Here is a 23776-nt window from a genome sequence, read left to right as displayed (position 1 = left end):
CATTCATTGGCTATAAGAACTGAATCCAAAATATGTCTGCCCTTGACGAAAGCATTATGAGAATTGGATATGACCCTATCCATAACTCTCCTCATTCTATTGGCTAACACCTTAGCTATAATCTTGTAGATCCCCCCACAAGGCTAATTGGACGGAAATTCTTCAGATCGGAAGCCCCTTAAGCCTTCGGAATAAGAGCCAAAAAAGTAGCATTAAGGCTTTTTTCAAATTTACCTCTACCATGGAACTCCGCGAAAACAGCCATAATGTCCCTTTTGATCACATCCCAACAATCCTGAAAGAAAGCCATAGAAAAACCATCCGGGCCTAGCGCCTTGTCCCTATCCATTTTTTTAACCACCTTCCACACCTCCCTTTCCTCAAAAGGAATATCCAAACTAGAGGACTCATCAACATCCAATCTGTCGAAGTGAAGGTTATCCAACCTCGGTCTCCAACTGAGAGACTCCGTGAGAAGCGACTCATAAAAGTGGGTGATATGATTACTAATAGCCTCTTGATCCGTAGAGCCATTGATATTCAATGACTCAATGTAATTCTGCCTGCAATTGGCATTATCAATCCGATGGAAGAATCTCGTGCACTTGTCCCCCTCTTTCAACCAACGGATCCTAGATTTTTGCCTCCAACTAATTTCTTCTTGAAGGAGGGAGGATTCTAGCTCTCTGGCAAGCACCCTTTTCCTCTCGATCTCCTCGATAGATAAGCCCCTCTCTTCTTCCGCCCTATCAAGAGCTTTAAGATCATCCATGCGGGCCTTAACACTCACCCCCACATTGCCAAAATCTTGGTCATTCCATCTTTTAATGTCCTATTTGAGAGCTTGCAGCTTCTTAGAAAGGATGTAACTCGGGGTGCCATGAAAATCATACGAGGCCCACCAACTATGGACTTTATCCACAAAACCCTCCGCTTTTAGCCACATATTCTCGAATTTGAAGGGTCTTTTACCTCCCGAAAACGGATTGCACTCCAGCATAATAGGAGCATGGTCGGAGCAAACCCGAAGCATCCTTTTTTGCCGCAGATCCGGATGAACAACCTCCCAATCAGTAGAAACTAGAAACCGGTCAAGCCTAGACCAAGAGCGACTATTGGACCAAGTGGAGATCCCCCCAACTAAGGGAAGGTCCATGAGGCCCTGCTCTGAAATGAATTCACCAAAATCCCTCATGGCAGCTCGAGAATAAACTCCCTTCGATCTTTCGCTTGGATAAAGAGTAACATTGAAGTCCCCACCAATACACCACGGCATATCCTAACAGCTCATAACCCCTGCCAGCTCCTCCCAAAGAAGACGTTTAGAATTGACTCTATTAGGCCCATACACCCCCGCGAACGCCCAAACAAGACCATCCGCCACATTTTTGAAAGAACAAGCCGCCACATAACTGCCCAAAACAGCATCAATCTTCTCTACTACCCTCTTATCCCACATTAGCAAAATGCCACCTGACGCCCCTCGAGAAGGAACATAGCACCACTCCACATACGGGCAGCCCCAAACACTCCTCACTAAGCTGATTGAAATACAATCCAATTTGGTCTCTTGAAAACAAATTAAATCTGCCTTCCAGCTTTTAAGCAGATTTCTAACCCTCAACCTCTTCACCCTCTCATTCAGGCCTCTCACATTCCATGAAATAATCTTCAGCTTCATGAGTTAACTCGATTGACCCTCCCCTTATTCCTCTCCTTCCCAGCATAATCCAAAAAATTAACTGAAGACTGCAAATTAGTTAGCTCTCTCTCACCTTTTTGACTGCAGATGTAGCCTCCTCCCCTTCCATTTCATTGTCCTTTTGGTCAGCCATAAGCATCCCAATGGTGGCTTCGAGCTTCCTTTCATCTCCATCACACGATAAACCAACCTCTTTACAAACCTGAAGAGTGAAAACCTTCTCCTGACCCTCCATCAAATCCTCATTCAATGAATTTGGAACACAGAACACCTGGGTCGAGGATACCACTACTGCAGGGGAATCTCCGCCCAAATTTACCCCCGGTGCCATGCCCAGAATACCCATCACAGAACCACCCGAAAGTTGTTCCACCAAGCCGTACCCCGATAGTTCCACACCTGAGGCTGTTCCAGCAACACCCCCAGAGCGCTCCGACGGCTTCCACCTTACAGCCTTCTCCCCCAAAATCCCCCGACCAGAGCCACTCGACCCACCCTTTGATTCACCTTGATCATCGTGTCCGAGAATTGGAGAAGGAGAGTCGTCAGAAAGTAAGTCCATCTGCGATTTACCCCGAGGGCCCGAGGCGGAACCCATCGTCGACTTAGCCTGACCAGGGGTACCCACCATCGCACCATCACCCCAACCTCCCCCCTTCTCCTGATTCATCCTTGCCAGCTCCTTTTCAGGCGAGTCCTTTCTCATCGGCACCTCTGTCGTGGGCGCAGGGACGATCGACATGCGTGAAGCAACATGACTCTCCTTCACAGAGTGAAGCAGCCTGAAAACGAGCATTTCAACAGTGCCGGTGACACTCGCCGGAGCTCTGGGACCAGCTGCCGAGGAGTCCTGCGCATTATCCGGCGTACTCACCGATTCCTTTCCTGCTCGCGACCCCTCCCCTCTCTCCAAAGTCCTCGCCTCCTTGTCCACACTAGCTTGCAACGGCCGGGCCAAGATAACCGGGCCCTTATGGAGACTGGAGCCCAGTTTAGGCCGAGACTTCTTCCTCCTATAGTAGGTCTGGAACTCTTGCTTGGGCTCTCCATGATTCGAATTGGGCCACTCCTTAGACTTGTGTTGGGTCGTGCCTAGGGTGTGTATGACCCCTAATACCTATCCACCTTCACCAACACCTCCTGCCTTGGGTAAAGTGTTCTGACTTTCTAGATATTTAAAAACAATATCTAGCTTTTCCAAACCCAACTCTACCTCCCCTTGTAGCCTGTTCAACAACTCCTTCACATTTATTAGTTCCATTTTTACACGAAAGAGGGACTGTGCATCGTGACAGCCATTCCTCTCCCCTCCCTTCACGTGATCTGCTCCAAATTTCGAAGCTGTCTTCTCCTCCCAGGGACACCAAATGCTCACCGGAGATGGTAGGCAACTCGCCGGAGCCCTATTGATCTTCCCCGACATCTCCTCTTCCTTTGGGTTGATCGTTCCTGCCACAACAGCAGAAAAGGTCATCTTAGGGCCCTTCCCTCCGCCACCGACAACCTTCACCGGGGCATTGACCTGAAGCAAACCTGGCCCCTGGTAGACAGAAGCACGTTCTCGCTTGTTCCTCTCGGCAGAAACCTCTTTCAACCAACTAGGCACCCTAGCAATTGGATCATGAAATGAGTTAAAACACTCCTCTGCCGATTGCGTCGACTGCCTCTACACCTCGGTGAAGCTCCTTCTTCCCACCCCCTCCTTCTCTTTCTTCCCCTCCCTGTCCTCCCTTCCCACACAAAGAGATGATTTCGCGAAACACACCTCTCTGATGAATCGTTCCCAGCTTTGACCATATCTTCCTTCTGGAATTATGATTGAACCACACCTATGCCTACCATCGAATTCTTCTATTGTCAGGAAACGCCCATGTCTGTTGGAACATATCTGTGCAATAATCCGTGGATACCGTGCTCTGGATTGATCCCAAAAGACCTCAGAGGTTTTCACTACCACTAAGTCCTCCACTATCCGCACCAACCACAGCAGTTCGTCCTTCTACAGGAAAATGGACTTATGCCTCCTTTTGCTTTTTTCCAAGATCCTCACCCCTGATGCTCCTCTCTTAATCAACACCTCAAACACTTCGGACTCCACGAACCACCTCCTCGGACCAGCCATGAACAAAACTATATAAATACTAGACACTAGATTAGGACTCACGCACCACCCACTCGCCAGCACTTCAATGAGAAATTTATTATCCTTTCAAAGAAAATGACATTGATTTCTTCTTGAAAAAATCTCTCTCCCAATGCTACATGTGATTACCCAACACAACGGGAATGTTGACTCTAGTAAAGGTCCTATACATAGATGTACCTAAGTAACCTCCATTTCACATATGAGTACACAATCCTTTAAGGATTTGGAATCAATATTATAAGTAGCCTTTAGGAGTTATTGTCTTACCTATTGATAGTATTTTGTGAAAAGACAACTTCTGTGTCCGTTAGTGCATAAAACCTACACATTAACCCGAAGCCTCCAGCTTCTCTTGATCAAGGTAGATCATTAAGATTCGATATGTATAGTTATACCAAAACATAATCCATCCCATCATCCAAAATAGATACACCAAATTGAATGACATAACATAACAGTAAAACATTTAATCATGATAGATACATTATACATGATAAAATATCCTAACATTAAGTTTTACAATAATTGATCCCCCAAAAGTCTCCCCTTTTTGTCACCAAATCACAAAGGGACAAAAACCTCTGCAAAACAAAACGATCAAGTGATGTCAAAATCATCACATGTATCATTTAAGATAACATCTCAAAATGTATAAAAAACAACACCCGTAAATTGTGTGTGTGCGCGTGCATGAACTCATGTGTGTGTGTGTGTGTGTCTTGATCCAACACAGTGCAAATGGTCTTCACACCTGACTTGATATGATCAACAATAGTCTGCAAATGGTCCAATTTCTTCATATTTTCTAGCACATTCCCATGATTAACAACAACTTTGGACATCCTAGTTTGACGTTGAGCTATTGTAGTGAACGACTTCATAATGTCTGGAAGGAGATATCTGATGACGATGAAGAAGCACCATGATCTCAAGCAACTTCTAGAGTAGGCACAATTGTAGTTGGCAATCAATGCAGATGAGCATCTAACTTTTGGACCGTTGCCATGGCCTTCCCAAACCTTCCAAAAGGAACATTCATATTCTCACTAGCTAGGATGTTCTGTAGATGTGCTTTGAGGATCTTTGAGATAAGACCTCCAAATGGTAGGGAAATAGCATTTTCATGATGACATGGGTACAAAAGCAAAAAGAAACCCACGCCCAAATGCATAGACTAGTTTCCCCTACCAAAACCCATTTCATTATTCCTATTGATGAGCCAAATGTTTTGCAACACAATCTTGGCTAAAAAATGCTTAAGAGTCCTCAAATTAACAATAGGCAGCTGCTTTTTAGACTTATACCACTGTAAACCTGTGCTAGGGTTAAAACTAGCATCATCTCAACCTTGGTAGGATGCTGAGAAGTGACTAGATATGGAAACACATGGTTTTGGCTAATTAGATTGGGGTTGACCTAAAGAGTGCTGCCTATAACTTGGCCTTAAATAAGGGAGGATAATTGAAACTCATTGAACTGATGTTCGCATAGAAGTCGTGAACAAGCATGATGTAGGCTAAGTGATGTAGATCGGCAAGCCTCATCTGCAAGCTTGTCTATAGCCCGTCCGGATGGGCCTGAACCCGAGAGCCTCGTCTGAAGTCCTCATCCGGGGACCATCCGGACGCCTATGTTATTTATCGTGTTTTTTATATTTTATATCTGTGGCCATCCAGATGGGCTTAAGTTTCGTCCGGACGAGCGCCATAGGGTTTTAATTCAATTTAGTTTCATACTTTTCCTAAGTTTTGGGTTCTAGCGTTTTAGAGAAGATTTCTTAGATCCTTTGATAGTATCAAGATCTACAAATACCTATCCGTTCTTTTTTGCTATTATTCGCTGTAGCCCACTAAGGCAAGCTGCATCACTAAGGTAGGCTCAAAGAGACTTGGTCACTGACATCCTTGAAAGATGGTCATAATAAAAGCAAATTGAGGCCCTTCAAAATCGTCAAGCTTGACTTCACGCTCAACCACAAGTGAGCGTTTCCGAATCTTTTGAGTCATGGCTTTCATCTCCTCTCGAGTTCTTTTCTTGGTATTCGACATATCATGCAACAAAAAAGGCAAACAATCAAAAGACAACCAGCATAAACATCAATCACCAAAACGAGGTGATGAACAACCAAAACTCATGCTTGTGTGTGACCATCTACCAACTCTACCTAAGTGAGACACTCCTCACAATCACTCAAACTCCCTAAACCTAAAAGAATCAATGAGTATGATGTTTAATGCATGATCAAATTAATATGTAAGCACACAATCACAAATATTTCAAAACTACCAAAACCATCGTTTTAGGGTATTTTGAAATTCAAAATCAAACGTTCATTCCATCTTAATGCATACAATCACAAGGATTTCAAAGCAATCAAAAACAATAAAAATTTAATGTTATTTTGAATACCTATGCAATTTCATACATTCACACAATGCAATCAAGTAAACATGTTATAACAAGAAAATTATCCTCAATATACATTCTTTAGATATTAGTCAACCAATTATCACTCACAAATCAGCAAAGATGCATGAATACTAAACAATTCCAACCCAGTCTAAACCCTAGGTTTTGAACTATAGATAAAAATCAACAAAAGCAAAAACATGTTCGAGCTATGAAAACTTGCAACAATTCGGATTGGAGATTTGATTGATGAATTGATGCTACAAATACTCCCAAATCGCCCACATAACATCGAGTGCAAGAGAGAATGAGAGTTCGAAAACTAGAAATGAGGGAAAATGAACGATTTTCGGGTTTTAAAACTCAAGTCTAAATCTCCCGCAGGGCAAGTCCGAACATGATATCAACTTGTCTTGACATGGTCAAAGAAGCTTGGTTCCTATCATGTAGCCAGGTTTAGACATAGCAATAAGCTGTCCGGGCATAAATGTCTAGAGAACAAAGTTTCCCTCAAATTACCAAAACAAGAAATTCACTCTTCATGAGTGCAATACTCCATCAAACAACACAATAATATGTCACATCATAAAAACAATTGCGATTAATGAATGTTAAGCATGCACAATTTTCAACACATGAAAAATTGACTTGACATTTCACACACTTGATGGACACAAAACAAATGACACAAAATTTCATGATATGATCAATTGGTTCAAGAATTGTGTGTGTGTGCGCAAAATCCCAAAAACAAGTGTGAGCCCATAACTTGATGTGGGAGGTAAGCTATATCAACAAACACCTTATGAGTAAGGTTGACATGCAAATCAAAAAAAAAAGTAAAAAATTATCATACTAGGGCCTAGACACCCTCATCCAAACACTCCCTCTAAAACTCAGAATGAGCTAAATCATGTCCGTTAGTGGCCGTATGCTTTTGCAATGAATTGGTCACTAACTGTTTCTATAAGGACAACCAAAGAACATTACACATATTCCTTCATTGTTTTTCCATTTTGGAAATGTCTCTTAAACAAAGATGCATAAGTCTAAAGGCTGGGGTGCATAGAATGTAGAGGTTTTTAGGATATAGGTTCAACTAGCTAGTGGGTCAATTTGACCGATAAGCTAGTCAACCTCTCTTACATGGTTTCTTACCAAATCCATACCGATGTGGTCAAACGTAAGAAAATGGAATCCAAAGTGTGCAAAAGAAAATCCATGATTGATATGACATATCAATCATACAATAAGAATGCACACAATCCATCAGAATCATGAAATTCTCATGTTAAAAGTACATAAACAAAAATGTGTGATCACCACTCATAAAAGAAATTGATCTTTTGATGAATCAATCTCTTGTGCTAGTGACACGTAGAACCCAAAAAAAAAAATATCCTTCTTTTCTTTCTATTCCTTTTTCTTTTCCTTATATATATACAAAACAAAAAAAGAAACATGCAACATGATGCAAGCACATAAATAAGGAAAGATTAGAATGAGAGAAAGAAACACTAAATGTCATGGATGCAAAACATTCAAAAACAAATAAAATGCACAAAAGCAAATAAAAATACATGATCTAGGATGCAGATGAGAATGCATGAAACCACAATCCTAATATAATAAAGGACACCTACACTAGGTTGGTCTCTTGCGTCTCCCCTTTATAGGGTGAATAGCAATCCCTCCTAAGTATGTTCCGATTTTTGCTGGGAACACCTTGTGAAACCTTAAGCTTGTTTAGCCTAAACACAACATCCTAAATCATCAAGACAAGCTCACCTAGGTCAATCTTAGGTGGGGGACTTTCTCTCTTACGTTGGCTAGACCTAAGTTGGTAACAATGAGGTCAAATGTGACCCATTTTACCATAGTGATACACTTAGGGATAGAGCTTTGTTGAAGTTGTCTCCTAGGAAGGTAAACACCTTCAACCTTGGACTTCAAGGGAATTCTATCTCTCCTCCCTTGGCCTACACTCTTAAGTCCTTCAGATTGTAAAACACCATTCCCCCTTTATCCAAATTTCTTGAACGAATATCCTCAACAACAATAGCGAGCACAAACAAAATCTTCCCTTGAGTACCAAGTGTGTCTTTAGAATATAAGGCATCACTGTCAAAACCAAGGCCATGTGTATCTCCATATGGTTTTTGAAAACTCAATAAGTTATCTAGTTTAACACAAAACTCATGTTGCACATCATACTACAAAGCAACTAATTAATCAATTTGATCCACTAAGTCAGAGTTTTCAATATTCAAGGAATCATAAGCAGAATTTAATACATGCAACTGTTCAACCAAAGATTTCCTTTCAAGATTCAAATCAGCCAATTGTTTAAGCAAAGATTTGTTTATCTTTTTATGTTTAGCACATTATTTAAACACTTGGTTATAAGCCTTTTGTAGATCAATCTACTAATCAGAATCAGCTTGTGATTCGCCATCACAAAGTCTCGTAAAAGCATGAAGGCTCAACCTCACTAGGACGACTTAGATCATTCACCAAATTGATGAAATTCATATAGCTCATGTTCATTGATGGATTAAGGGCTTTACCCTTTGCATTCAAGAAATTAGGATTAGCAGTCCTAACATGCCCGAAGCTCGAGCATTCGAAGCATTGAACGCTCATGCCCTTCCTACACTTCTCTCTTACCTTGGGTCACTCTTAGGGAATCACCCTTGGTATCATTTGATTGAAGGTTCTTGAAACCCTTGTTGAATTTTTAGAAACCTCTTGAATTTCTTGGCCAACAAAGTTGCGGCCTCTTCATAAGATGAATCCTCATTAGAGAACTCAACTACCTTCTTCTTTGAGGATATCAAAGTCAACTACCTAAAATGACCATTGATGCTAAGACTTGAGATGATTAACCACCAAGCTACGAAATAAATCCCTCAAAGAAAAATTAAAAACCTCTGTATGGATAAAAAGTACTATTAAAATCAAGCTTGGTATTAGACAAACACAATAAACACCTCCATAAATGGTTGAGAAAGCTAGTATCTCAGTTAGAAATGATGGACAATGGCAAGCCATGAAGATGGTAGGCCTCTCGAAAGTCCAACTAAGTAACATTAACTGCATCAAAGGTCTTCTTGCCAGCTATGAAATGAGTCATCTTCGAGAAGTGATCCACCACAACAAAGATAGAATCATTACCCTTTTGTGTTCTCGGCAACCCCAAAACAAATTTCATGCTCACATTAGTTAAAGGCTAATCAGGAATATTAAGCGAAATGTACAATCCCTCATTAGTAGCAGTACCTTTAGACACTAGACAAATCCAACGCCCCTTGCGAAATATGGCAACCTCCTTCCTCATTCTAATCCAACAATACTAATCCAACATAAGTTTTAGATTCTTGTCATATCCCACATGCCTTCATTATGTGGCTATGAGTAATCCTCACGCAAAGACTACCCTTTGGAACACACGATTGATTTCTCTTGAACATAAAATCATCATGCATGAAATAAGTGTCTTATTGTTTTTGTCGCCTAGTCACTCACAATAAGACCAAAATATGGGTCAATATATAAATAATCTCTGAAGAAATCAAACCCTAGTACCTTGGTTCACATAGTAACCAATAAAGATGTCTTTCTGCTTAGCACCTCCACCACTTTGTTCAAGGCACTAGAATTGTGCTAGATAACAAAGGAAAACTAATGAATTTATGTTGCCCAAAGTGCATGTCGAGATGGGAGTTCATCTTAACTATTACTTAAATAAGCCATAGGTGTGCCACCCTCACTTAAAACAACCCCAATTCCAATCTTGGGTGCATTATAATATAACTCAAACAACCGAGAAAAATCTTGCAAGTCAAATACAAAAGCATTATTCAACTTGTCCTTAAGGGTTTTACAAACCACAATTTAGACCACAAACACACAACAAAATAATAATACACAACAATGTGTTGGGAGATTAATACATTTGGGGACTCCTTTTGTAAGCCCATAATATAGCATGTTGAGACACCACACAACCCAAAAGCTTAAGCTCATGGGTTCCGGCCCAACAATGCTATATTAACCACTCACACTTCTTATTTATTTCCAATGTGGGGTTCTATTAATTTTTCACTCACACATATACTCAACAATCTTCCTCTTATGTGTGAGTCCATAACCACATTGGACCAACTCTCCCTCGCTTATGAGTCTTTTTACATTTTGTTGGAACAAGTGGCTCATATTTTACTACTGGCCCATTGGGCGTAATTTGTTTATGTGGGCCTAGGGAAAAATAAGTTGTTGGGGGTATTTTGGAGTTTTCCAAAACACTTATAATTAGGATTTTCCTATAAATATGTTATGTTGTTACCCTAAATCATTGAATAGTAAAATATAGTTGCACTCTCTCCTATGGACGTAGGCACATTGCTGAACCACGTAAATCTGTGTTTCGACTCTCTCTTGATCTCTCTCCTTTCGATTCCATATTATTCATCATTGTTGTGCACGATAACAACAATTCGTATCAAAGCCTAATTCTACGATGGTTGGGATTGGCACATCTTCTACGAAATTCGACATGATGAAGTTCGACGAAACTGGTAATTTTGGATTATGGCAGAGACGTGTCAAAGATTTGTTGGTGCAACAAGGGATGGTGAAGGCGTTATAGGGGACGAAACCAGAAGGGATGGCGGACATAGATTGGAAGGAACTTGAGGCTTTGACGGTGGCTACTATTTGGCTTTGTCTGGGAGATGACATCATGTATCATGCTATGGACGAAAAATCTCCGATGGCAGTTTCGTTGAAACTGAAAAGTCGGTATAAGTCAAAGTCATTGACGAACAAGCTCTATCTAAAATAGCGGTTTTACGGCTTGAAGATGGCGGAGGGCTCGGATCTGAGCCAACACATTTACGTGTTCAATCAGGTAGTCGGCGATTTGAAGAGGGTTGATGTGAAGTTCTGAGACGAAGACAGAGCGTTGATGCTATTGAATTCACTCGCAACTTCTCTTACGTATGAGAATTTGGTAACAACTATGACATGGGTGAAAGAGACCTTGGAGTTAGAAGACGTTACAGGAACCCTATTGGCTTTTCATCAGAGGAAGAAAATCAATGATGAAAGATTTCAAGGAGAAGGGCTAGTTGTAAGGGGTAACCAATAACGTGGAAGTTGTAACAAGAGTGGTTCGAATGGCAAGAATTCTCTGTCAAAGTCAATTGCTATAAGTATGGGAAGAAATGGCACATAAGGCGGGATTGTCCAGAAAGGATGAAGAATAAGGACGACGAGAACGAAGGTTCCTCATGGTTTGTGAATGTAGTGGAGGAAAATTTAGACAATACTGATGGTGATATGCTTTATGTTGCATCAAATTCAGAGCATCCTGTGTATTATTGGATTCTAGACTCAGCATGTTCTTTTCATTTGACGTCCAATAGAGATTGGTTTGACACCTACAGGTCAGTTAATTCTGGTATAGTTACTATGGGTAATGGTGCACATTGTAAAATTACTGGAATAGGTAATATTAGAATTAAAATGTTTGATGGTGTAGTTAGATCGTTATGTGATGTTAGACATGGACCAGATGTGGAAAATAATGTGATTTTATTAGGCACCTTAGACTCAAACGGTTATGGTTATAAGTCTGAAGGTGGAGTAATGAAGGTGACTAAGGGTACGATGGTAGTGATGAATGGGCATAAAAGTAAAAAAGAATATCTATAAACTGTTGGGAAGTACAGTTGTAGGTGGAGTCACCTCTGTGGAGTCTGATTCTGATTGTACTGTTTTATGGCATATGCGGTTGGGTCATATGAGTGAGCGGGGCATGTTGGAGCTTCATAAGAGAAATCTGTTGAAGGGTGTTAAAACATGCGAGCTTGATTTCTGTAAGTTCTGTGTTATGGGAAAGCAAAATAGGGTACAATTCAAGACAGCCACACACAAGACAAAGGGTATTTTGGATTTTGTTCATTCTGATGTCTGGGGACCACTGAGGACAGCGTCACGGGGCGGACATATGTATTTCGTGATCTTTATTGATGATTTTCTCAGAAAGGTTTGGGTGTACTTCATGTGGCACAAATAAAAGACGTTTGCCAAGTTCAATTTGTGGAAAGCTTGTAACATTCAACCCCAATGACACACAATATTGTTCGCTTTTGGCTCCCCTCGAACCAGACTTCCCAGGAGGTCACCCATCCTGGTACTACTCTAGCAGAAGCACGCTTAACTGCGGAGTTCTGATGAGATCATGACCATCACGGCTTAAAAATGCGTTGTTGTCATTAAGGGTGTAGTATACATTTAATCACATCCCTATCTCCATATCCAGGCGATGTGGGACGACACAATCACCCCCTCTTAGGACCCAGTGTCCCTGCTGGCGACCCTTATGGGATTAGCCCATTCTTGGCGTTCGTCCCAGCGAGTGCCCGCTAGCGACCTTCATGGGCTTGTGCACACTCTCCCCATCTCAAGCTCGGCTATGGCTTTGATACCATTTGTAACATCCCACCCCAATGACACACAATATTGTCCGCTTGTGGCTCCCCTCGAACCAGACTTCCCAGGAGGTCACTCATCCTGGTACTACTCCAGTAGAAGCACGCTTAACTGCGGAGTTCTGATGGGATCATAACTATCACGGCTTTAAAGCGCGTTGTTGTCATTAAGGGTGTAGTATACATTTAAGCACATCCCCATCTCCATACCCAGGCGATGTGGGACGTCACAAAGCTGAAGTGGAGAACCAGACTGGGAAGAAGGTGAAGTGCCTCAGGACAGATAATGTAACTGAGTACACAAAGGACAAGTTTAGAGATTTCTGTGAGCAACATGGTATAAAGAGACATTTCACAGTACGCAAGACACCATAACAAAATGGTGTGGCAGAAAGGATGAACAAGTCTATTGCAGAGAGAGCACGATGTTTCAGGTCGAATCCTAGACTTGCAAAGATTTTTTGGGCAGATGCAGTGAGAATGGCATGCTACTTGATCAACAGGTCACCGAGGGTTGTTCTAGATGGGAAAGTTGCAGAGGAGGTGTGGATAGGTAATGAGGTAAATTACTCTGGTATGAGAGTATTTGGTTGTCCAGTTTATGTGCACATACCTAGTGAAGAACGATTGAAGCTTGTTCCAAAGTCTAGACAGTATGTCTTTCTTGGATATGGGAAAGGGGTTAAAGGTTACAAGTTTTGGGATCCAAAGGCAAACAAGGTGGTGATCAGTAGAGACGTGGTATTTGATGAAAATTCAATGTTGAAGAGTACTCAGGGTAAAGAGCAGCAGGTGCCAGAAAGCAGTAGTGGTGATAAGCAGGTGGTGCAGGTGGAGTTAGAGACTCATGTGTAGGAGAACACTTCTCAGGGTATAGAGGCCTCTACTTCAAGAGTTATGGAGCATCACACTATAGCCATAGACAGGCCTAGACGCACTATTAGGCCACGATCCAGGTATGGTTTTGAAGACATGATTTCTTATGCTCTTGTCATCAGCAGCGAGGATCCTACTACTTTTCAAGTGGCTGTCAATAGCCAAGAGAAGAGCAGATGGGTGGGTGCTCTGGCGGAAGAGATGGAATCTCTGCATAAAAACTAGGCGTGGGCTTTGGTGGAGCTTCCAGAGAGGAAGAGGGCGATAGGGCGTAAATGGGTGTTCAAGAAAAAGGAAGGAGTATCAAAAAAATGGGGGAAAAAGTTCAAGGCTCGCCTAGTAGCAAAGGGTTATTCATAGCAGAAAGGGGTTGATTATGAGAAAATATTTTCCCTAGTAGTCAGACATACTTCCATCAGAGTGGTATTGACGTTGGTAGCTCATTATGACATGGCATTGGAGCAAATGGATGTGAAGACAACTTTTCTCCATGGCAATTTGGAGGAGTAGATTTATATGGAGCAGCCAGAAGGGTTCAGTCAACTTGGACAGGAGCACTTGGTCTGTAAATTGAAGAAGTCACTTTATGGGCTGAAGCAGTTTCCAAGACAATGGTATAAGCGGTTTGACTTCTACATGATTAGAATTGGCTACAGGAGATGTGAGTATGACTGTTGTGTGTATGTGAGGAGCCTTGATGATGACTTATTTATTTTTCTGTTACCGTACGTGGATGATATGCTTAATGCAGCTAAAAGTATCGTGGAGGTCAACGAACTGAAAGTTTTGTTGAGTAGAGAATTTGACATAAAGGATTTGGGCGCAGCCAAGAAGATTCTTGGGATGGAGATTCTCAGGGACAGGGATGCCAAGAGATTGTGACTATTCAGGCTGGCTATGTGAAGGTGGTGTTGGAGAGGTTTAGCATGGAGAATGCGAAACCGGTGAGTACACCTTTGGCGAATCATTTCCGTTTGTCTACGTCACAGTGTCGAAAGATAGTTGAAGAAACTGAAAACATGTCTAAGGTCCCATATGCCAGTGCAATGGGGTGTTTGATGTATGCTATGGTATGCACTAGGCCAGATTTGGCTCATATAGTCAGTGTGGTGAGCAAGTACATGGCGAATCTGGGGAGACAACATTGGGATGTAGTCAAATGGGTTTTCAGATACTTGAAAGGTACAACAGAGTATGACATCACTTTTTTTAGACAGAAAAGTGATTTGTCAGTCGTCAGATATGTAGATGCGGATTATGCAGGGGATTTGGATGATAGGAGGTCGACTACAGGTTATGTGTTCACTCTTGCAGGAGGACCCATATGTTGGACGTCTATGATCCAGTCCGCGGTTGTGATGTCCACGACTAAGGCGGAGTACATGGCGACAGCTGAGGCTGTAAAGGAAGCTTTATGGCTTACAGGGTTAGTCAGGGAGTTGGGTATTCACCAAGGTAGAGTTCTGTTATATTGTGACAGTTAGAGTGCCATTTACTTGGCAAAGAACCAGGTGTATCATGCGAGAACCAAGCACATTGATGTGAGGCTTCACAAGATCAGAGAATTGGTTGCTACAAGTGAATTGTTACTTGAAAAGATTCACACTTTTGAGAATGCAGCGGACATGTTGACGAAGCCTGTTACCGCAGACAAGTTCAAGCATTACTTGGACTTGACAAATGTCTCTAGGTGCTAGAAAGGAGAGGAGAGAAGGCTGCATCCCAAACCTATTAGTTCTAGGTGGAGGCCCAATACTTGATTACCTTCAAAGAGGTGAATACTCACTAAGGTGGAGATTGTTGGAACAAGTGGCTCATATTATACCACTGGCCCATTGAGTGTAATTAGTTTATGTGGGCCTGGGGACAAATAAGTTATTAGGGGTATTTTGGGTTGTCCAAAACACTTGTAATTAGGGTTTTCCTATAAATATGCTATATTGTAACCCTAAATCATTGAATAGTAAAATATAGCCGCACTCTCTCCTGTGGACGTAGGCACATTGTCGAACCACGTAAATCTGTGTCTCGACACCCTCTTGATCTCTCTCATTTCGATTTCATATTATTCATCATTGTTGTGCACGGTAACAACACATTTCTAAGAGCATCACACATACAAGAGTTGCGGGAACCGGCACAACTCCAAACCATACATGTTCTAGACACCCATCCTAGGAAACTAAACTTGGCTCTTATACCAGTTGTTAGGAAATTAATCCTATTACCCAAGACCCGTGAGAATTGGGAGCATCAAAGAGAGAGTTTTTCCCTTACAGTGTAAGAGAGTCGTTTGGGGAGCATCAAAGAGAGACTAATTGATGCTCCCAATTAGGAGAATTGGAAGCATCAATTAGTCATTTTACATTATTCTACTCTTGTACGTAGATGCCATGCTCATTGCAGGGGCTAGTATGGAAGACATCAACAAGTTGAAGAACCAGCTGTCAAAGCAGTTTGCAATGAAGGATTTTGGTGCTACTAAACAAATCCTAGGGATGAGAATCAAGGAACATGGCCAATAGTACACGGAAGATTTCACAGACAGAGTATGTGAAGAAGATTCTCAGTAGATTTAGCATGGATGGAGCTAAGTTAGTGAGCACACCCTTAGGGAGTCACTTTAGACTGACTAGGGATCAATCACCAAAGATGGATCAAGAGAAAGCATACATGAGAAAGGTGCCTTATGCCTCAGCTATCAGAAGTCTGATGTATGCAATGGTTTGTACTAGACCGGATATTGCACATGCAGTGGGAGTTGTACATGAGTAATCTAGGGAAGCAGCATTAGGAGGTAGTCAAGTTGATTTTGCGATATCTGAGAGAAACTTCAAATATGTCCCTTTGCTTTACAGGTGTAGCTTTGAAGCTGCACGGCTACGTGGATGCTGATCTAGCGGGTGATGCTGATAGTAGGAAAAGTACTACTGGGTTTGTATATACTCTAGGAGGTACTGCTGTGTGTTGGACCTCAAGGTTACAGAAAATTGTAGCCCTTTCCACTACAGAGGCGGAGTATGTGGCCATGACAGAAGCTAGAAATGAGATGGTTTGGCTACAATGTTTTTTGAATGAGTTGGGAAAGAAGAATGAGAAGTTCGTTCTACATAGTGATCGTTAGAGTGCCATTTTTCTTGCAAAGAGCCCGGCTTATCATTCAAGAACAAAGCATATACATTTGAGGTATCACTTCATTCAATCTCTTTTTGAAAGTGGACAATTGTTACTTGAGAAGATTCTTCGGAACTGTGACTCTGGCAGACATGCTAACAAAATGAGTGATTATTGAGAAACTGAAGCTGGTCTTTGGGCTTGAGGATAGGTGGAGGAGACATCTAGAGGAGATTCACTGTGTTACGACTTGGTGGATTCAAGTCAAGTGGGAGATTGTTAACGTGTGACTTGATTTTACAAGTCTTGGAGTAGGATCCAGCATCATTAAAGGAGGATTCTTTTGGCTCACGTTTTTTATTCCCAATTGCTCTTGGAATTAGTTTTCCTTTCATAGTATGAATTGGACTTGAAGTCCTTCTACGAATTAGAGTTGGAGCCTTGATTTAGCCGACTTTTATGTCCTATAAAATGGGTTGTCCACAAAGAGAAAAAGTAATATTTGCTTTGTGTTTTGGTGTGGCAACAAGAGAGAGAAAAAGTGAGAGCATCAAAGAGAGAGTTTTTCCTTTTTTTTATTATTCTCCTTTGGGCAAAGTGAGAATTGGGTGTATTTGGGACTTTGGGTTTGAGTGGTTTTCTTGCCCTGTTATTCTCTTGTACTCATCTTTTGATAGTGGATTTTCTCCGGATTGTATCCACCAGTGAATGTAGGCTTGTTAAGTCGAACGACTTAAATCTTAGTGTCGTGTATGATTTGATTGCCTTATCTTTATTATTCCGCGTACTTCTTATTTTTCGCATCTCACAGGTCCTGGGTAGGATTAATTTCCTAACATAGTGCCCCCCCCCCCCCAAAAAAAAAAAACTACCAAAAAATTCACAATGTCCCCAAAAGGCTAGTAAAACGACAAAAATGACCATAAATTTTCGTTAATAAGACAAAAAAAAAAAAAAAAAAAAAAAAAAAAAAACCTTATAAATTTGAGAAAAAAAAACAAAACAAAAAGAAGGAAGAAAATTTTATTTTCTTTTACAAAAATGATTTTTTTTTGTTCATTTTTTTCATTTTTTAGTTTGAGATTTTTTTTAAAAATTTTTTTATTAATGGTATTTTCGTCATTATGGGGGATATTGGCAATTTTTTGTAGTTTGGGGAGACAATGTTGGAATTGAAAGTTTGAGAGAGGAAATTGTCAATTGGGTGATAAGTTGAAGGGAGTATGTGGATTTTCCCCGTTATTTTAAATCTCAAGCTTGAGTATCTTAGTAAGCAATTACTAAAATGAAATGTACTCAATGAAATATGATTTCAAGAATACAAGAATAGTCAAAAGATTGAATTGAGAGGATTAAGAAATCGTGAAATTAAGTGACTAAATTTTAGATGACTTTAATTTCACTATAGATATTTCACGAACCGGTCAAATGTAGGAGCTTTGATTTACCAAAATGAATCTTATAGTGCAATTAAATTTTTTTAGTAGAATAAATTGTTATTAATGGTAACCTAGAACAAGTCATGAGATGACAAGTGTTATAGCCCATTGGATCTACTTTTATTTTCCCTTCAAGTTTCTTCTTCTCTGCTCAAATGGTCACACGTACATTGAGGAATAGAAAAAAAGAAAAGTTTGTTTTAGCCTTGCTAAGATGGTAAAGTTTCTTATGTTTAGGAATATACAAATTAATACTTTATTGTGACTTTTGGCTGTCAATGCCACATACTTGCAAGTGTCTTGTCCGTGCATGTTTTTTATTCTAGTTGTGTTAATGGAACTTCTATGAACTTATCTTTGATTGTATTTGTTAAGCATGATTTTAGCCTTTTCAAAGGTATACTATCAATTTGGCAACATTAATGAACTATCATGGAAAACTATTGTACCACGTTGCTTTGTAGCTTTTAATTAACATTTTTCAGTAATTAACACCAAATCTAAAGTCAAAGTCATGTAATGTTTACAAATTGTAAGTTTATGAAATAACCAAGTTAGAAGTCAATGTATCTTCTGTATCAATCGGTATAACTTCACATTTTAATTGAATACATAGTTGGCTAATAGACAACAGCAAATATGTCAATATAAGATATACATCTTCATTCACCAGCCCGAAGTTTCTTCTCTTTAATCTTTCTAAAAAAGTAGAAGATAAAGATCTCACATGTGAAAAACATTAAGTATCTAAAAAAATTAAGAAAATGTAGTATATTTTAGAACTTCTTCTATACTTTCATTTTATTCATGTCTTCTTTTGGCATCTTTGCACCTAGAACAATATATCCTCTTTTAAGGAAAACAAAGGAAGAAGGAACTGAATCACTATTCGATTGTTGTTTGAAGTGTGCCGCAGGTAATTGAAAGACAAAATCTGGAATCAAATAAACTCAACAAATTGGATGAACCATCTTTGGAGCTGCAGGTTAGATATACTTTTTAGCAGGTGAATAATGTAGCGTTTGATGTTATAGCTAGGATGGAATGGCCATTTGTTAAAAATTGGAAACAACACTCATTAAGAGATAACACAAAATAGGAAGAGGAATATTCAACTTTATTCAACTTAATAAAATAACTTGCTTACATGGGTATTTATAGGATACAAATGACCCTTCTAATTTCCTTACAATAACTTCATTCGTTTACATCTCATACATATATGTAAAATAACTCTTGAAAAACTAAAACACACAACCTCTTCAACTCACTTAGTAACATATGAGAATATGAAATGAAAAGATTCAACTAAATGTTAAAATTAAGTTTATTATTCAACACTCCCTTTTAAACTTAATTTCTTTTAGCCTCCTAGAAATAACGAAGAATTCTTTTAGCCACCTTGAAATGAGGTAGGTGACTACATATAGCGACTAATAAGCCCAACTCCATAGAGAATATCCGGTCTTGTACATGTCAAGTATCTCAAACTTCCAACTAAACTCTTGAAGATTGTTGGATCCACTCTTTCTCCTTCTTTATTCTTCTTTGCCTTGACCACCCATTTTTGTCCAATGGGTTTTGTTCTTTTGGAATAGTCGCCAACTCCCATATGTTGATCTTTTCAATTGCTTTGATTTTCTCATCCATGACATTTCTCAATTTTTCATCTTTTACCGCTTCTTCAAAACCTATTGGCTCACAATCCGCAAAATGACAAAAGAGAGTTAGATCATCATTTAAATTCTCGGTTACCTCATAGAGTTCTTGAAGACTTCTCATATGTGGTGACATTTCACTTGAACTCCCTCTAGAAGATGATGACGACGGTGTACTAGAATTTGTTGGAGATGGAGAAGGTGTAGTGGGCTCTTCGTTTCTTGACTGTTCTTTTTCTTCAAGAAAAGGGAAGAATTCATATTTTTCTTCCTCTTGAATACTCCAATCCCAAAAGCCTTCTTCATCAAACTCTACATCTCTACTAATTACAACTTTGTTGGAATTTGGATTGTAAAGCTTTTAGCCTTTAGAACTTGAGTCATAACCAATGAAGATGTACCTTTTGCTTTTATCATCAAGCTTGGACCTCTCTTGATCCAGTACGTGTGTCTAGCAAATGCTTCCAAAAACTCACAAATGAGAAACACTTGGATTTCTTCTGCTCCATGCTTCTTGTGGTGTTTTGTTCCATAGGCTTCTTGTAGGACAACGAGTTGATAGATATCTCATACATATATGTAGAATAACTCTTGAAAAATGAAAAGACACAACTTCTTTAACTCACTTAGTAACATATGAGAATATGAAATGAAAAGACACTTAATAACATATGAGAATATGAAATGAAAAGACTAAACTAAATGTTAAAATTAAGTTTATTATTCAACACCCCCTTTTAAACTTAATTTCTTTTAGCCTCCTAGAAATAACGAAGAATTCTTTTAGCCACCTTGAAATGAGGTAGGTGACTTCATATAGCGACTAATAAGCCCAACTCCATAGAGAATATCCGGTCGTGCATGAGAATTGCCCAATTCTTTATTTCAAAAACACCATTTTGTTGTAGCGATCTCGGAACCGTTAAAGGGCGATGAATTCCATTTTTTTCACAAAATTCTTTAAATTCATTAGATGTGAATTCGCCTCCTCTATCGAATCTCAAGGATTTAATACAATAGCCACTTTGTTTTTCCACAACGGCTTTCAATTTTTTGAAAACTTTAAACACTTGAGATTTTTCCTTTAAAAAATAGACCAAAGTCTTTCGACTAAAATCATCAATGAAAATAAGGAAGGAACGATTTTTACCGAATGAAGATGGCTTAATTGGACCACAAACATCCACATGAACAAGTTGAAGCGGCTCATTTGCTCTTGTAGTAGATTCTTTTGGAAAGCTTTTCCGAAATTGTTTGCCGACAAGACAACCTTCACAAAGTTGATCTGGTTGATTAATAGAAGGCAAGCCATTTACCATCCTCTTTTGTGCCAAAAATTTTAATCCGCCAAAATTTACATGCCCAAATCTCAAATGCCAAAGCCAAGATGAATCTTTCAAGCAAGTCTTGAGACATTTAGCCACATCCGTTTGAATATTTAATAAAAACATTCTATTGCTTTTCATGGGAATTTTGGCTATCAAATTCTTCGTGTCATCTCTTAGTAAAAGACTACGATTTTTCATATAAATTTCATAGTCTTTTTCCAAGAGTTGTCCCAAGCTCAAAATATTACTTTCCATACGTGGAACAAAATAAACATTTGTAATAAATTGTTGTCCTCCATTTTTCAAGTGAATTGAGATTGTACCCTTCCCTTTTATTGGAACTTTTCACAAGTCTCCAAAAGTAACATTCTCGCTCACTAATTCATCAAGCTCGACAAACTTGTTTTTGTCTCCACATATATGGTTGCTTGCCGCGTTGTCAAGATACCACATGTTCTTCTCTCCTCTTTCTTCTCCATTATAAGCTAGCAACAAAGTGGGCTCCACTTCCTCGTTTTCAACATAATTGGCTTCCTCTTCAACATTGTTAGCATCGCTTCTACACTCATAAGCATAATGACCATATTTTTGGCAATTATAACATATAACTTGAGATTTATCATACCTTCTTCCATATTGCTTCCAATAACTTTCTCATCCTCGTCCTCTTGATGCTTGACCTCTTTCTTCGTAATTGTTCCAATTACATGGGCTTCTTCCTCTTCCTCTACCACGGCCACGACCGCTTCCTCGTCCTTGTCCTCTTTGACTCCTTTCTTGTTCTTCTTCCTTCTCTTTGAAAAAGAGTTTGTAGCTAGAACTTGTTCCAATAGCTCTTTCTTCTTCTTGTTGAACCCTTCTTCATGGGCTTGAAGAGATCGCATAAGTTGATCAATATTCATGGTTTCTAAATCTTTTGACTCTTCAATAGCTACAACGATATAGTCAAATTTTTGTTGCAAGGAATGGAGGATCTTCTTAATGACTCGAACATCTTCCAATTTTTCTCCATATCTCTTCATTTGATTTACTATTGCCAACACCCTTGAAAAATAATCCACAATTGACTCGGATTCTTTCATTCGCAAAACTTCAAATTCGCCTCTTAGTGTTTGAAGGCGAACTTTCTTCACTTTATCAACTCCTTGATAAGAGTTTAAAAGAATCTCCCATGCTTGCTTGGAGGTGGTTGCATTCGCCACCTTCTCAAACATAGCTTCATCCAAACATTGATCAATAAGAGTGAGAGCTTGTTGATCCTTCTTTCGAAGTCTTTGAAAAGACTCTCTTTGATTAGAACTCAAAGAAGCTTCATCACTAGGCTCATCATAGCCTTTTTCTACAATCTCCCAAGCATCTTGCGATCCAAGTAATGCCTTGATGCGAATGTACCAATTATCAAAATTGCCTTTGGAAAGGTGAGGGAATTGAAATGGGAAGGTTGAATTTGGTCATTTCTCTAGGATCTAGAAACTGTCGGTGGGAGTGGCCATTTGTTGAAAATTTGAAATAACACTCACTAAGAGATAACGCAAAATAGGAAGCGGAATATTCAACTTTATTCAATTTAATAAAATTACTTGTATTTATAGGATACAAATGACCCTTCTAACATCTTCACAATAACTTCATTCATTTACATTTCATATAACTCCCATGTAATTCTTATATAAAATAACTCTTGAAAAACAACAAGACACAACCTCTTCAACTCACTTAATAACATATGAGAATATGAAATGAAAAGACTCAACTAAATGTTAAAATTAAGTTTATTATTCAACACCCCATTTTAAACTTATTTTCTTTTAGCCTTCTTGAATAACGAAGAATTCTTTCAGCCACCTTGAAATGAGGTAGGTGACTGCATATAGCGACTATTAAGCCCAACTCCATAGAGAATATCAGGTCTTGTGCATGTCAAGTATCTCAAACTTCCAACTAAACTCTTGAAGTTTGTTGGATCCACTCTTTCTCCTCTTCATTCTTCTTTGCCTTGACCACCCATTTTTGTCCAATGGGTTTTGTTCTTTTGGAATAGTCACCAACTCCCATGTGTTGATCTTTCCATTGCTTTGATTTCCTCATCCATGACATTTCTGAATTTTTCATCTTTTATCGCTTTTTCAAAACCTATTCGCTCACAATCCGCAAAATGACAAAAGAGAGTTAGATCATCATTTAAATTCCCGGTTACCTCATGGAGTTCTTGAAGACTTCTCATATGTGGTGGCATTTCACTTGAACTCCCTCTTGAAGATGATGACGACGGTGTACTAGAATCTGTTGGAGATGGAGAAGGTGTAGTGCGCTCTTCGTTTCTTGACTCTTCTTCTTCTTCAAGAAAATGGAAGAATTCATATTTTTCTTCCTCTTGAATGCTCCAATCCCAAAAGTCTTCTTCATCAAACTCTACATCTCTACTAATTACAACTTTGCTGGAATTTGGGTTGTAAAGCTTGTAGCCTTTAAAACTTGAGTCATAGCCAATGAAGATGTACCTTTTGCTTTTATCATCAAGCTTGGACCTCTCTTGAACCGGTACGTGTGTCTAGCCAATGCTTCCAAAAACTCGCAAATGAGAAACACTTGGATTTCTTCCGCTCCATG

General features: G+C 39.6%; 2 protein-coding genes across 8 annotated transcripts in view; one reads left to right on the top strand and one right to left on the bottom strand.

Annotated features, from left to right (window-relative positions):
• LOC132177009 (MADS-box protein JOINTLESS) overlaps window positions 1-23776 on the top strand; it is a 53350-nt gene that overhangs the window by 9107 nt on the left and 20467 nt on the right. For all 7 annotated transcript variants that reach the window (XM_088515134.1, XM_088515138.1, XM_088515137.1 and 4 more), the window contains exon 3: window positions 19087-19165. In XM_088515134.1, coding sequence (XP_088371260.1) covers window positions 19087-19165 — 79 coding nt within the window. The remainder of the gene's footprint in view (window positions 1-19086; window positions 19166-23776) is intronic.
• LOC148586242 (uncharacterized) lies at window positions 21512-22596 on the bottom strand (the record flags this gene model as incomplete). The annotated part of the gene is made up of 2 exons (XM_088515186.1): window positions 21512-21702; window positions 21792-22596. Coding segments are annotated over 2 exons (996 nt in total), but the record flags the coding sequence as incomplete, so codon positions are not given.

The sequence above is a fragment of the Corylus avellana genome, chromosome 4 (genome assembly GCF_965113065.1).
Source record: "Corylus avellana chromosome 4, dhCorAvel1.hap1.2, whole genome shotgun sequence".
NCBI classification, from domain to species: domain Eukaryota; kingdom Viridiplantae; phylum Streptophyta; class Magnoliopsida; order Fagales; family Betulaceae; genus Corylus; species Corylus avellana.
Note: the sequence above shows the minus strand (reverse complement) of the source record. Positions and strands in the feature narration are given on the sequence as shown.